The sequence below is a fragment of the Plecotus auritus genome (genome assembly GCF_963455305.1).
Source record: "Plecotus auritus genome assembly, chromosome: 9".
NCBI classification, from domain to species: Eukaryota; Metazoa; Chordata; class Mammalia; order Chiroptera; family Vespertilionidae; genus Plecotus; species Plecotus auritus.
The window spans coordinates 6481775-6497427 of NC_137783.1; the positions used below are offsets into that span (position 1 = coordinate 6481775).

Here is a 15653-nt window from a genome sequence, read left to right on the forward strand (position 1 = left end):
TGGGGCTTGATGGGGCACCTCAAGGTGCACCCCCAGTGCTGGGTCGGGGGAACTCAAGCCATGCCCCCGCCCAGCGGGGCTTGATGGGGGACCTGAGGCTGCGCCCTCCCGCCTGGCGGGGCTTGACGGGAAACCTCAGGTCATGCCCCCCACCCAGTAGGGCTTGACAGGGGATCTCAGGCCATGTCCCCCACCTGGCGGGGCTTGATGGAGGACCTCAAGGCACACCCCCACCTCAGTGTGGGCTGGGGGACCTCAGGCCATGCCCCCGTCCTGGTGCCGGGCCAGGGGACCTGAGGCTACGCCCCCTGCCCGGCAGGGCTTGACATGGGTGGGACTGGCCGGGTCTGGATCTAGCCCAATGTGTGGGGGGGGGCAGCCAGGTCTGGGTCTCACGTGATTTTGAGGTGCATGTGGGTGGGCAGGGATTTGTCTCTGGGTCCCATGGTGTGCCCCAGACTCTGACAGGAGGAAGATTTTCATATACATTTTACTAATTTTCTTTCATCTCTGACACTTCTATTATAGAGAAAGGGCAAATAGCAATATTAAATTATTTCCTCTAATTAATCCCCTTTTAATGTGCACGAATTTCGTGCACCGGGTCACTAGTAAAACATATGAACTATGTTAATAACGTTCACAGTCACAGAAGGAATAACAAATTTTACGTTTCTTACCTATGACAGCTTGCCTATAGGCATCCTTAAATCGATTCAGGTAATACCTATTTGCGGAGTTAACACCATCTTTCATAACTCCTGCTAACTTCCTTTCTCCTGTCCTTGTAAAGTCACCCTGTCAAGGAAAACATTTTGACAATTTATTTAAACACAAGAATGTTCCCGAAGTCAAAGTAGGCTTGTAAGACTGTAATTTTGTAGGCTTTTATAATTCCAAGTAATGCAGTTAAATTAAAATATCTATTAGTATTTGACTCTGACCCAAGCGTGTCAAATAATTAAACATACTATTTGTAGCAACAAGCCTTCAGCTAGATGGAGCTTTAAGGTAAAGCCATTCTTGGCAATTTATAGAACAAAAAACAAAACAAAACAAATAAAGTCTTTAAACCTCAACTTGATATATTGAAAAACCACAAATTCCTGATGTGGAAAACTGTGGATAGCTCCCTAGAGTTTATTAGAGATTTGACCTGTTTATGTGGATGTGTGTAAACCGAGAGAGAGCAGGTTTCTCATTACACAGTACAATTCCTGTAGAATGAGCCAATGAGGATTTAAATTGTTTCTCTTGTTTTTAACAACTAAGGTATCAGAGCAACTCCCTAGAGAGGTAGTGATTTAAACTTTTAAGGCAAAGGAAGCATAGTCCTTTTTTCCCCCATCCCAACCCCACCATTTCTATCCAAGGCCATTCCCGAAACAGACCTTGTCCTAACACTGACAATTTTGGAAAAGATATTGCCAACTAGTTAAGTCATTCACAGGAAACAGTAATTAAATAAGAACCTATTACAGAAGAGAGAGACATGAATGCTGAATCCAAAAAAGTTTAATATCAAAGAGAAAAACATTTCTCTCCCCCCCAACTTTATTGAGATAAAATTGATGAGAAATATTGTGTAAATTTAAGGGGTACCCCGTGATCACTTGAGGGAGGGGGTGTGTGTGTATAGAGTGAGCTGATTACATTAAGGTTAACACATCTGTCACCTCACATAATTCCTCCATGTGTGTCTCTGTGAGTGTGGTGAGAACATATAAGATCTACTTCTTAGCAGCTTTCAATTATATAATACACTAGAGGCCCAGTGCACAAAAATTCATGCACTGGGGGTGGTTCCCTCAGCCTGGCCTGCCCCCTCTCACAGTCTGGGAGCCCTCAGGGGATGCCCTACTGATGACTTAGGCCCGCTCCTCTAAGCAGCAGTCTAGCCTCCCTCTGTGGGAGGCAACCAGCTGATCAGGGGAAGGTGCCACCCCAATCACGCCCTTGCTGCTGCTGCTGCCACTGCTGGCCACCGCAGCTGCGAGACCTGAGCCCAGGGCCTCACAGCCACCACCATGACTGCCTGCCCTCAGCCCTCGCAGCCACCGCCATGGCTTACTGCCTTCGGCCCTCAAAGCCACTGTGGCTTTGTCCAGAAGGACATCTGGAAGATGTCCAGTCTAATTAGCATATTACCTTTTTATTAGTATAGAGCATATTACCCTTTTATTAGTACAGATTATTATTAACTATAGTCACCATGTGTACATTAGATCCCCAAAATTTATTCTGGTTGTACCTTTTGAACATCTTCTTTGCCCCAAGCCCTGGTAACCACCAATCAACTCTTCATTCCTAGAAGTTTGACTTTTCCAGATTCCACACATAAGTGAAATCATGTAGTATTTGTCTTTGTCTGTCTGGCTTATTTCACTTAAACATAATGCCCTCACACAAGGTTCATCCATACTATTGCAAATGGCAGGATTCCCTTTCTTTTTCATGGCTGAGTAATGTTCCATTACACACACACACATTTTCTTTAGTCATTCATCCTCATTGAATTAGATTGTTTCCTTGTCTTCACTATTGTTAATAATGCTGCAATGAACATGTAAGTGCAGATATCTCTTCAAAATAGTGATTTCATTTCCTTCATATATATATATATATATATATATATATATATATATATATATCCATAAATGGGATTGCCAGATCATATCGTAGTTCTATTTTTAATTTTTTGGGAACTTCCATACTGTTTCCCATAGTGGCCATGCCAATTTACGTTCCCACCAAGTGTATGGGGTTACCTTTTCTCCACATCCTTGTCAACACTTATCTCTTATCTTTTTTATAACAGCTATTCTAACAGGTATGAAGTGACAGTGCATTGTTGTTTTGATTTGCATTTCCCTGATGATTACTGATGTTGAGCACCTATGCATGTACCTGTTGGCATTTGTATATCTTCTTTGGAAAAATGTCTCTTGAGGTCCTTTACCCACTTTTTACTCAAATTATATTTTGCTGTTGAGTTGTATAAGGTCCTTACATATTGTGGATAATTAACTTCTTATCAGATACATGTTTGCAAATATTTTCTCCCATTCCATAGCTTGTCTTTTTATTTTATTGATTTAAAAAATATTTTTCTTACTGTGCAGAAAGAAGTTTTTTGTCTGATATACTCTACTCACTTATTTCCTTTTTCTTTACTTGCTCATTTTTGGAATCACACCCAAAAAATCATTGCTAAGACCAACGTCATGGAGCATTCTCCCTATGTTTTCTTATAGGAGTAAACGGTAAAGTTTCAGATCCTACATTTAAGTCCTTAATCCATTTTGAGTTAATTTTTATGTAAGACAGGGGTCCAATTTAACTTTCTTGCATGTGACTATTCCATTTTCCCAGCACCATTTATTGAAGAGATTATCCTTTCCCCATAATGTATTGTTGACACCCTTGTTGAATATTATCTAGAATTTATTCATCTTATAACAGCTGTACTAGTTTGTATATGTGGGTTTACTTCTGGGCTCTCAGTTCGATTCCATTGATCTGTGTGTCTGTTTTTATGTCAGTGCCATATCGTTTTGACTACTATAGCTTTGTAGTAAGGTTTTGAATTAGAGAGTGTTATATGCCTCCAGCTTTGTTCTTCTTTCTCAGAAATGCTTTGGCTACTGGGGGTCTCATGGTTCCATACAAGCATTAGAATTGCTTTTGTCTATTTCTGTGAAAAATGTCACTAGAACTTTGATAGGGATTGCATTGAATCTATATATGGCTTTGGGTAGTATTATAAACATTTTGAGACTATTATTTTTTTTATCCATGAACATGGGATATCTTTCCATTTATTTGTGTCCTCTCAATTTCTTTCATCGATGTCTTATGGTTTTCAGTGTACATATCTTTCACTTTTTTGGTTAACTTTATTCCTAAGTATTTTACGGTCTGTGATGCTATTGTAAAAGGGATTATTTTCTTTTATTTTTCAGCAGTTGGTTGTTAGTGTATAGAAGCGCAACTGATTTTTGTAGGTTAATTTTGAATTCTGCAATTTCACTGAACTCATTTATTAGTTCTAACAGTTTTATGGTGGAGTGTTTTCAGGATCTGCCATATAGAACATGTCATCTACAAAGACAAACTCACTTTTTCCTTTCCAATCTGGATGCTTTCTGTTTTCTTTTCATGACTGCCCTGGCTAGAATTTCCAGTACTATGACAAATAGGAATGGTGACAGTGGGCACCAAAGTCTTGTTCCTGATTTTAAAGGAAAAGCTTTCAAGTTTTCACCATTGAGTATGCCGTTAGCTGTGGGTTTGTTGTTAATGCCTTTATTATGCTGAGGTACATTCCTTCTGTACCCAATTTGTTGAGTTTTTATCATAAAAGAATGTTGAATTTTGTCAAATGCTTTTTCTGCATCTATTAGATTATGATTTTTTTTAATATATTTTATTGATATTTCATAGAGAGGAAGGGAGAGGGATAGAGAGCTAGAAACATCGATGAGAGAGAAACATCGATCAGCTGCCTCCTGCACACCTCCCACTGAGGATGTGCCCGCAACCAAGGTACATGCCCTTGACCGGAATCGAACCTGGGACCTTTCAGTCCGCAGGCCGACGCTCTATCCACTGAGCCAAACCGGTTTCGGCTAGATTATGATTTTGATCTTTCATTCTATTAATGGATGTCCCATTTACTGATTTGTATATGTTGAATGATCCTTCCACCTGATAGATAAATCCAACATTATTGTGGTGTGTGATACTGTTACATTTAGTTTGTTAGTATTTTCTTGAGAATTTTTGCAACCACATTCATCAGGGATATTGGCCTATAGTTTTATTTCCTTGTAGTGGTATCAGGGCCTCATAAAATGAGTTTGGGAGTGTTCCCTCCTTTTCTGTGTTTTGGAAGAACTTGAGAAACATTGGCATTAATTCTTTAAATGTTTGGTAGAATTCACTAGTGAAACCATCTGGTCCTGGGCTTTGTTGAGAGGTTTTTGCTTAATGATTCCATCTTCTTACTCTCTGGTCGGCTCAGACTTTCTGTTTCTTCATAATTCAGTCTTGGTAGGTTGTATGGTTTCTAAGAATTTATTTCTTCTAAATTGTCCAATTTGTTCTCATATAATTGTTCAGTATAGCCTCATGATCCTATGTATTGCTGTGGTATCCTTTTGATTGTTCAGGAGTGTTAATTTCCACATATTTGTGAATTTTCTAACTTTCCTCCTTAAATGATTTCTAATTTCATACCACTATTATTAAAAACAACAACAACAAAACAACCTGATATAATTTGTCTTCTTGAACTTGTTGAGACTTTGTGGCCTAACATATGATCTATCCTGGAAAATGTTCCATGTGCGCTTAAGAATGTGTATTCTCCTATTGAGAGAGGGATTCAGTGACTTGCCCAAGGTAACAGAGCTAGGAAAAGGCAGGATGGGGATACAAATTTAGGGGGCAAATTATCATACTAGGGACCAAATCCCATAAACAGACGTGTTTTGTTTTGTCTACTTAAAGATTTTAAAACCAAATATTTCACACAATTCCAGATTGCCAACTCCCTTGAAAAAACCGGAAGACCTAGCAACCCTGCGCCTCCATCCTCAAAGGGAAACAAACAGCACCCTCCTGGGACAACAGACGCTCTTCCTTAGTCCACACAGCTCCGTCTCTCCCTTTCATCTAACGGGTGCCTGCTTGAGCCACATAGCCCCGGCCCCACAAAAATATGAGTGTGTGACCCCCGCCTTAGCCAAACATTCCAGAAAGAAGTCAGCCGCCACCTGTCACCGCATGCCTTTATCCCAAAAGCAAAGATGGTTTGAAACCCCATTCTGGGTCCCACAGAATGACCCTCACATGCTCGCTGCAGGTATTTACCTTCAGAGCAGCTGTGCCAGCGTACTGCCTGCTGATGGAGTCACCGTTGTTGGCCCACATTATCTGATAGATCCGATTGCATTTCACCGGCAGTGGCTGCTCTGGGGGCATCACACCTAATTTTTTCAGCTAAAATTTACACATTGGTGGATTAATTACATATAAACCAAGACACCACAGCATAAAATATGTACTGCAGGAAAAGGAATTATGTTCATACACAATTAGGACTCTTAAATAAAAGAAATGGTGTTTTCAGCCCTGGCTGGCATGGTTAGAGTGTCAGCCTGTGCACCAGAGGGTTACAGGTTTGATTCCCAGTCAAGGGCAGCACATACCTGGTTGCAGGTTCGATTCCCGCCCCCCAACCCCACGTCGGGACTCATGCAGGAGGCAAACAATTGATGTATCTCTCTCATCGAAGTTTCTATCTCTCTCCCTCTCCCTTTCTCTCTGAAATCAATAAAAATTAAAACAAAACAAAAACAAAAAACCTAAAAACCATGCTAGGAACTTGCACCTTTGAATTCATCACTCAGGTGTTAGAGGGCCAAAAGACCTAAAAGGGGTCACGGGCAATAGACGTAAGGACTTCAGGAAGCACTTGCCAGCAGCTGGGGCACAAAGTAAGAGGCTGGTTCTGTGGTGCCAAAGGAACCACAGCCCCAGTGGTGGCACTGCTGGCAGGACTATAACCAGGTGAAGAAGCTGGACCCTTCTTTCTCCTCCAGCCTCAAGATCTTCCTTTAGTATCCGCTATTGGCAGGGCCTGACACGGAGTCAGTCAGAATAATGTGCAGACCCTCAGCTCTCAATACAGGGGAGAGGGGTCAGAGATGAGGAAAAGGGTAAGTGACCCTACAGTGACACCTGACAAATTTTTAAATGTTGGGCCTCATATTTTGAAATGCGTACTTAAGAAAATACCACTTGCGCCTGGCCGGCTTGGCTCAGTGGATAAAGCATCGGCCTGTGGACTGAAGGGTCTCGGGTTCGATTCCGGCCAAGGGCACATGCCTGGGTTGTGGGCTCGATCCCCAGTGGGGGGCGTGTGGGAGGCAGCCGATCAATGATTCTCTCTCATCATTGACGTTTCTCTCTCTCTCTCTCCTCTCCCTTCCTCTCTGAAATCAATAAAGAAATATATTTAAAAAAAAATACCACTTGGTTCAAGTTATTTCTAGTGGAGGTTGTGCTTTCCAGGTTTTAATGCAATAAGATCTTTTATGCCATAGATGTTCTAAAGAACAAAGATTTAAGTTACTTGTTTACACTTGAAAAAATTAAAAATGAACATTTACAATCCAACAGATTCCAAATTACCTGCTGCTCCATGACCACTCGCGCGATGGCAGCTTGAACCACGTTGGTGCGGTCCAGGCAGTCCATGCAATTAACTCGAAAAATCCCTTCTTGTTTGCATATTACCCCAGCCTGATCAACCCTGTTCAAAAACGGCATGGGGTTATTTCACAACATGAAATACTTTAATACGTTTTCCAAAAACCAAAATTCCTTAAGGCACAGCGATAAGAATAGCAGCATTCGTTATCAGCTTGCTTGGAATATCACTGTGTGCAGGCATTATTGAGTCCTATGTAGACACTGTTGATTTACACAGTAACTCAACAAGGAAGACATTACTATCCCCATTTTGGAAAGAAAACTGAGGTACAGAAAAAGTCACTTGCCCCAAGTCACACAACTACTAGGCAAAAAACTGACACAAGTTATGCTTTTCTGCACATTTAAAATCAAAAAGCACTTTCCAAACACCATCTGTCCCTCCTCTTTGACTCCAAGAAGACACACATCTAAATTAGCTTGAACAGAATCCTTTGTTTTACCACCTAGTGCAGAGTCATGCAGCATGCCTTGCTCATCTCATTTCTCTTGCCATCTGTGGCCTTAAAGTCTAATAAAAAGTTCAGTTCTGTCCGTTAAGCCAATTTCTTCTTCCTGCCTCTCTCTCCTGTAATATGAGAATCATCATCCTTCCCTGATAATTTTAAATGCTTGACAATTGAGACCAGGTCCCTCTAAGCCCTCCTTCCACATTAGGGATGGCAAGAACGAGGAGAAGGAAATTAGACTATGAAGTATTAAGAGGAATAGTCCTCGGCATTTCACATCACTTTGCCCAACCACTTGACACCTCTTCCCAGTTCAAAGCTACAATGCCTAATGACTAACCCTCTCTTAAAAAGGAGAATAGGAAACGGGAAGCAAAACTAGAAAAACAAAAATGCTTTCTCAGCTTGCTATTATCTTAATGCTTAATGTTACTACACAAATACACATGGCTTCACAGACCAAGAGTTTGTTAAACTGATTTCTTATGAAATAAATACGTACCAACACCACTTCATGTCAAGAATAATGTCATAAATAGCATCTGTTAGTGTTTGAACATTCTCAAACTTCATTCCTCGGCTAAAATACAAGCCAAAAGAAAGAGAAAAGGCTTTAACTTAAAATATGATATTTAAGATAGCATGGAAAATGAAAGAAAATTACTTTAAGTAAATGAGATTAACACTATTATAATTTATATAGGCAATTACATAAATGTTTATAGCTAATCTGTAATGTGGAAGAAAATATACTTAAAAATATACTGAAACATAAAGATATCTAAAGCTTCTCTCCCCGTCAAATTTTCAACACTTAGATAATTGAACCCACGTTAGAACCAGGGTCATGATAAAAGAACCTTGCTTTCAAAATACACACAAGTTAAAGTTATCATCCAAATGGCTCACTAATTGTTGATTCTCCAGAGCAAATTCTAGTGCCCTTTATCCACAGAGAAAGAAGTGTTGCTAAGAGTATGAAAATGAGCCAGCAGGGTGATTTTTATGAAGGGGCTTCTGTTACTTCTGCCAGGCTCAGGCTCCAGCAGAAAGGAAAAGCTCCAGGAATTCTTTATTGAATAATAAAAGGAAAAGTGAACTCTAAGTCTGCAAGTTATTTTGGAACAGAAAGACTATAAATATTTCAGGAACAACTAAGTTAAATTTTTAGCCAAAATAAACTCCGTATGAAAATTAAAGCAAAGTAAACAAATAATACTCCTTCCTTCTCCAAGAATGAGAAGAAATTTTTCTTCCCAATAAAGAGAAACTTAGGTCCCTGGGGCAGCATCGTACCACAACCATTGGAAATGATCAAAAAACTCATCTCAGGAAGCATCTTACCAGTGCTCATGGAAGTCAAATGAAACGTAAGTGAGGTGTGCATTGTTAAAGAGCAACACCTGCTTCAGGTAAGCGTCCCCGATAATTTTCTCTCTTCCTGCTTGGTCTACCAAGTTAATAATAACCTGGAAGAGTAAGGAGAAAAAAATCAGTTTGATCAGATGATAGAATTATAATGTGATTTATTTGGAATTACGTTGTAGAAATATTTTATAGCTATGCTTAAAAATCCACTCAAGCATCAATCTTTTGCCTATACATTAGATTTTCATTTGTTACATTTAGGTTTATGATAACTGCTTACATCAATGGCATTAATAGTTTTTTTATACATTATACATTTGTAATAACTAACTAGAATAGATAATGAAAACAAGGTCCTTTAAAATAGCAAATCTTGAAAATATTTAGAAGACTTTTTAAAAATATATTTTTTTATTGATTTCAGAGAAGATGGGAGAGGGAGAGAAAGAAAGAAACCATCAATGATGAGAGAGAATCATTGATTGGCTGCCTCCTGCTCAACCCCCACTGGGGATCGAGCCCATAACCCAAGCATGTGCTCTGACTGGGAACCAAACTGTGACCTCCTGATTCATAGGTCTATGCTCAACCACTGAGCCGGTGGCAGCAGATCAATGATTCTCTCTTATCGAGGCTACCCCTACCTTCTCTCTCTCTCTCTCTCAAAAAAAAGAAAAAAAAAAAAGATAATAATAAATATTTATAACATTTGTAATAGTATTTATATTTATGATAAAGTTTCAAGAAATAAAATTCTAATAAACATTTACAAATTAGTAAGGTCAATTTTATCCATTTTAAAATTATGGTTAGTGCTTTTTAAGTTCAGTTTAAGACCCAAGGTCAAAAGATGATCTATATTTTCCTTTAAAAAGTTTTGTTTAACTTTACACATTTAAATCCATATCCACTGGAACTGATTTTTGTATACTGTATGTAGGATATCAGAAAGCAAAATTACTGAATTAACAGTAGAGCATATTTTATTTTGAACGATAATACCATTCAAAATGGCTGTACCAACTTATGCTCCCTCTAACAATATGTGAGAGTTCTCATTTCCCACATTCCTGACTTCATCTCTTATCATCAAACTTTATAGGTGTTTTTTTCAATCATTTGGTTTTTATTTCCCTGCTGGGACTTTCTGTGGAATTGCACAAAATTTATATATTAATTTTGGAAGAACAGAAATCTGTTGAATATTGAGTCTTTCCTTCTAAGATTATTGTATTTTCTCTCCATTTATTCAGTTTCCTTTTGTGTTCTTCAGTAGCTCTCCCCTGCCCTCCGCCACCACCACTGTCATGGTATCTTTTTTGTATGCTTACAAGATTTTAGGTTATTTCTTCCTATTTTATTTTTGTTGCTGTTAGAAAAATACATCCTATGGCATTACACATTCAGACTGGCTATTGCTAATGGATTAGTTATTGACAGTTCTAGCTCAATCCTGTATCTGAAATCTGGTCATCTTATTGAACTTGTATTTCATCTAACAGTTTTTATCTGATTTTGGTTTATATGATCACATTCCTACCTGACTGTATGAACATATAAGAATGGTGGGCAAATAAAAGATAGTAAAGATACATATCAAATTGTTATTTCCAGGAGGTAGAACTAACTTTATGGGTGGTACTGAAAGATGCCTTTTACTTCTTACTCTAGATACTTCTAAAATCATAATAATTGACAGGTTAATAATCTCTTATCTAAAAATGGTCTAGTCAATTGTAATTGAAAAATATAACTGATTTAAAAAATTAAAAATTTAAAAAATAATAAAAATGGTCTAAAGTAGCTGACAATGATATTTCTTTAAAAATATTAAGAATAGCCCTAACCGGTTTGGCTCAGTGGATAGAGTGTCGGCCTGCAGACTGAAAGGTCCCAGGTTCGATTCTGGTCAAGGGCATGTACCTGGGTTGCAGGCACATCCCCAGTAGGAGGTGTGCAGGAGACAGCTGATGGATGTTTCTCTCTCATCCATGTTTCTAACTCTCTATCCCTCTCCCTTCCTCTCTGTAAAAAATCTATATTTTTTTAAATATTAAGAATATTCTTAGCTTACATGTGTTCTTTAACTTCATGAGAAATGCCATTTTGCTTAATTATGAATAGTACATTGTATTTTTTTTCATGAAATTTAAAGAAACAAAATACACAATCATTTCGAAATATAAAGGAACATTTACTACTAGAGATCAAAGCCCACCTGTTTTTTGTAAATTTTCAGTTGTTCTTCGAAGTGGGCACAGAAATAGGCAACAGTTTCCTTTTCACCTACAAAGAAGTGATATAAAATCGATTTTTCCTTCCTCTGTTTAAGAAAAAATTAGTGTCTATTCCATCTTTATTCTTACTTTTAAAAAAAAATTGACAGCCCAAATGTAAGTAAGATTTTCTAAAATTATTTTAAAATGAAATGCTAAGCCAAAGATCTGATTTCTTGCCCCCCCCCATTAGACTAAATTAAAACAAAGTACAAACTGTGAAATTAAAACATTATTTGTATAGCCAGCCAACTTGTCAGAAAAGGTTTCATGTAGTTTATAATAAAAAAAAACTTCAATCAAGGATATTAAAAACTCAAATTTTACCAAAGTCTCAGAAATATAAATTCAGTTTTGAGAGACAAATATTTTGTAAACAATTTTTAAAAATCAACTGCCCTGGCTGGTTTGGCTCAGTGGATAGAGAATCAGACTGTGGACTGAAGGGTCCCAAGTTCAATTCCGGTCAAGGGCACATGCCCGGGTTGCGGGCTCAATCCCCAATGGGGGGTGTGCAGGAGGCAACCAATGGATGATTCTCTTTCATCGTTGATGTTTCTCTCTCCCTCTCCCTTCCTCTCTGAAACCAATAAAAATATATTTTTTAAAAAATCAACCTAACTCAGTAACCTAATTAGGCTGACATGACTTAGCTATTCCAGTGTTAAAGTTAAAATACAAAAAGAAATTAACTTCTCAATAATTTAAACAATAACAAACACTTCACAGTGAGGCATTTCAATAAAGGCATCTTATATTATAGATGCCATCTTAAAATACTTCCTCCTTCTACAAATATTGGCTTCATTTACCCTTTTCCAAAATTATACATCCAATAAAGTATTCTTCAAAAAATCAAGAATTTAAAATGCACAATAAGCTGTTTTGCTCTATTGTTGGGGAATTTTTAATTGTTAAATTACTTAAATTGTCAACAACCATTATTGCTCTTATGTTTATAATCACTTTCTACTAAATTTCACTGTATGAGTTATTGTTTTGAATAAAGCATCTGGCAAAGCAAATCCAAATCTATAAAGTATCTAATATCTGTCTGAGATCATCGTTCGCAAACCAAATAATGGCCATGCTTACTCTTGTCCAGCCGAGGTCTTGGATTATATCGATAGCCAACCTGGCTCCAAAAGACAGGCACGGAGCCTCGGGTTTGAATGAATGACAAGGTATGATTATGGACGTGAATTAGCTGCTCAGTCTCCACATAATTTGCAACATTTCCATTTTTATCCACCCCTCTTCGTTTATAGCGCATTCCTAAAACAAAGTCAAAAAAAGGCAACATTTTAAAAAAAGTTAGTCTAACTAGATCATGCTTCTCTCTCTTTCAGGATAGCCTTGGGGATCTAATGTGCAACTGCCAGGCAGAAATGGATCAACTTATCCCAAATCATGATTTTTACACACCGACGCTAAGAGAGCTCCTACGCACTGAAAGAGGAGGATTTTCCCAAAGGCGCTCGCACTCAGGAAGGGTTATTACTGTGATGCAACCCATCAGTGGGAACAATGGTATTTTAGAAGCACATCCCAAGTGACTTTCTACTCTTCTTTCTCCTTTTGTTAACTCTTCCCAGTTCGCCTCTATCCAGTAATTGGTCCCCAGTCACATTACAAAGTGACTGAGCACTGAAACAGACTGTGTTTCCAGATCCATATGGTCATCGGCATTTCAACACCCCCACAGGATTTCCATTGAGCCTGGATTTGATTTGCATGTGATGACAGCCCTCCGCACACCTGCTCTGTGCCGACTGCGACGAGAAATGAGCGCCACTAGGAATCGAGGGTGAATGTCATCTACACAGGTGGACTCCTGAGGCGGGGTCTCTGGGCTGCTTTTCTCATCGTCCGATGACTCGCTATAATTTACCACAAGTTCTTCAATCTGCACAAAACCTTGGATAATGGGAATAATCCAGAAGTCCACATCTGGTGTCTGAAATTAACAGGAACATCACGTTGTTGCTATGCTGTACTGCACTGCTACTTTCCTAAACCCAAACAGTAGCCAGCACCTATTTGTTAGTTTGTTAGAAACAGAAACTTTCCATTCTTTAACCATATTCTCTGCTCACTGGAGAACACAGAGGAGTGGAGGGAGGAGTGCAGGTGGAGCAGAGAGCATTTCCTTTTCTTGATAATAATCATTCAAAAGAGAACTGCCCGGGAGGGACCACCCCATAGGAGCCAGACAGCGGGGTCCAAATGTAAAAAGTGTTTAGCATAGTGCCTGCTTACAGTAACTATCTGGCAATAGTAAAGGATAAACAGTAAAAGATAAAAAGCTTCCCAAAGAGTTGTTCTTGGTCCCTCTTTCTCTCCTGTCTCCATAATCGTGTCTAGCCCTAATCTCAGCATCAACTTCAAACCCACCTCTTCTTGCACAACCACACACTCCAGGTCCTAATCTCATAGTTTTGTTTCACGGAGCCTGCAGATAGGATCTTGGAAAGGTGGTTGAAAATAGTAAAGGGTCTACCTGCCTTCATTATTCTTATCATCATTCCCATTATGTGTATTTTTTCCCCTTCTAGCAAAAAATGCAAAACTCTTGACCGGAACAGAGAAATGTATGTTGCCAAATGCCACCTTTATTGCAAGTCATCAGTTTTAAATGGTAATGCAAAATATCTGCAAAACACGGAGCTCAATATATCAGCAAGCAAGACAAATATTCATTACAGACACCCTCACTGCCAATCCTGCCACAGAGTTTTGGTGGTCAGTTTCAGCATCATAAAGAGGTAAGAACTCTTTCTCGATAGAGACATGATAGATAGTAGATAGATGGTGCCTACCACTAGCTAACTCTCACCAAGAAGAGAAATAGAAAAAAGGAGAAAGGTTTGAAAAACTTTAACAATAATATGCTTATTAAATCCTCACCTGAGGATGTGTTTGTTTATTTATTTTTATTTTTTAGAGAAAGGAAGGATGGAGTGAGGGGGAGAGAGAGAGACAGAGAGAGAGAGGTATCAATTGGTTGCCTCTTCTATGTGCACCAACCAGGGATCGAACCTATAACCTAGGTATGTGCCCTGACCAGGAATCAAACCCGAGACCTTTCTGTGTAGGTGAGAGCGCTCCAACCAACCGAACCACACTGGCCAGGACAAAAGGTTTGAAATTTTTGAAAGGCTAAGAAAAAGATAATATATGATCTAATCAACTATTTGCCCACTTTGTGTCCAAAATAGTAACTGGAACACAGCAGGCCTTCCACAAATATTTGTTGATTGACTGAATAAGTTAACTAGTTGTCCTTGGACAGTCATCACTCTGCAGCATAATATGACAGAGTAAAGGAAGACTGTAATCACCAAATCTCAATAACCTCATCATATTCCCGATCTTCCCTGATTCAAATACTGGCAGTACTAGAATGTCCTTGGAGATCTGTCCAGATGAGGAAACAGGAAAGTTAAAAAATTTGGTATTATTCAGGGACAACTGAGCTTCAACATTTCCAATGGGTAAACAAACTACCTCTTTTATAGGAACTCTGAGGACATTAGTTTCCAGTCTTAAATGACTCCTATCCTATGGCAACCTGCTAAAAAGATAGGCCTGTGGCTAAGCAATGGAATTGTGAGCTGCCTTAAAATACCAAATGCCTAAGTTTTCCCTGGCTAAATGATTCCCATTCTAGAGAGAAAAACATTAGAGATTTTAAGACAATTTTAAAATATTAGCTTAACTATAATTATATAATTATCTTAGAATATTTTAGAAAACAACTACTCACACCAATCTCAGTAAGATCTTGTATCATATATTTATTCCAAAAAAATCGATCATCAACCTGGAAAAGGTAGAGAATAAACAGTTCAGAAGCCTGTTGTTTCCCAGTTTTCCGATAAAGCCAAGTAAGTCCATAGACTGCTCGGGAGGGCAAGCCCTGCTCGGAACCGTGAGAGGTACCTTCTGCCAGAGGGGCCGGGGGTCCCGCTCCGCAGCGCTTTGCCTCTGCACTGAGTTGGTCAAGTCATAGGTCAAGCTGTAGTAAAAGGATTCCGAGTCCATGAACATCTTCAGCAACTCTTCAAGTAATCTTCTTTCCAACTTTTCCTTTTCCTTACTTTCCTTAACCTGTAAAATATGAATCTTCGATCACTGCAGGATTAAATGTAAAGACAGCCTTATGTGGGTAATACACACCTTCCTAGGAAAGAAGTAAAGCTAATCCCAAGGACATGCAGAGACAGTGCTAGAATATGACAAGTGGTTTCAAAATGAGTTCACTGGCAGGAAAATTACCCCT

At 38.9% G+C, this 15653-nt stretch overlaps 1 protein-coding gene across 2 annotated transcripts in view; it reads right to left on the minus strand.

Moving 5' to 3' along the window:
- The window catches only part of INPP5F (inositol polyphosphate-5-phosphatase F), a 61983-nt gene that overhangs the window by 12982 nt on the left and 33348 nt on the right, over positions 1–15653 (minus strand). For both annotated transcript variants that reach the window (XR_013959109.1, XM_080642652.1), the window contains exons 5-14: positions 15314–15481; positions 15138–15194; positions 13130–13328; positions 12467–12646; positions 11314–11381; positions 9072–9196; positions 8230–8307; positions 7198–7318; positions 5875–6003; positions 681–798 (exon numbers count right to left, since the gene is read on the minus strand). Coding sequence is in view for 1 of the 2 variants with exons in the window: in XM_080642652.1 (XP_080498778.1) it covers positions 681–798; positions 5875–6003; positions 7198–7318; positions 8230–8307; positions 9072–9196; positions 11314–11381; positions 12467–12646; positions 13130–13328; positions 15138–15194; positions 15314–15481 (1243 nt within the window). In the remaining variant the exon portion in view is untranslated. The remainder of the gene's footprint in view (positions 1–680; positions 799–5874; positions 6004–7197; positions 7319–8229; positions 8308–9071; positions 9197–11313; positions 11382–12466; positions 12647–13129; positions 13329–15137; positions 15195–15313; positions 15482–15653) is intronic.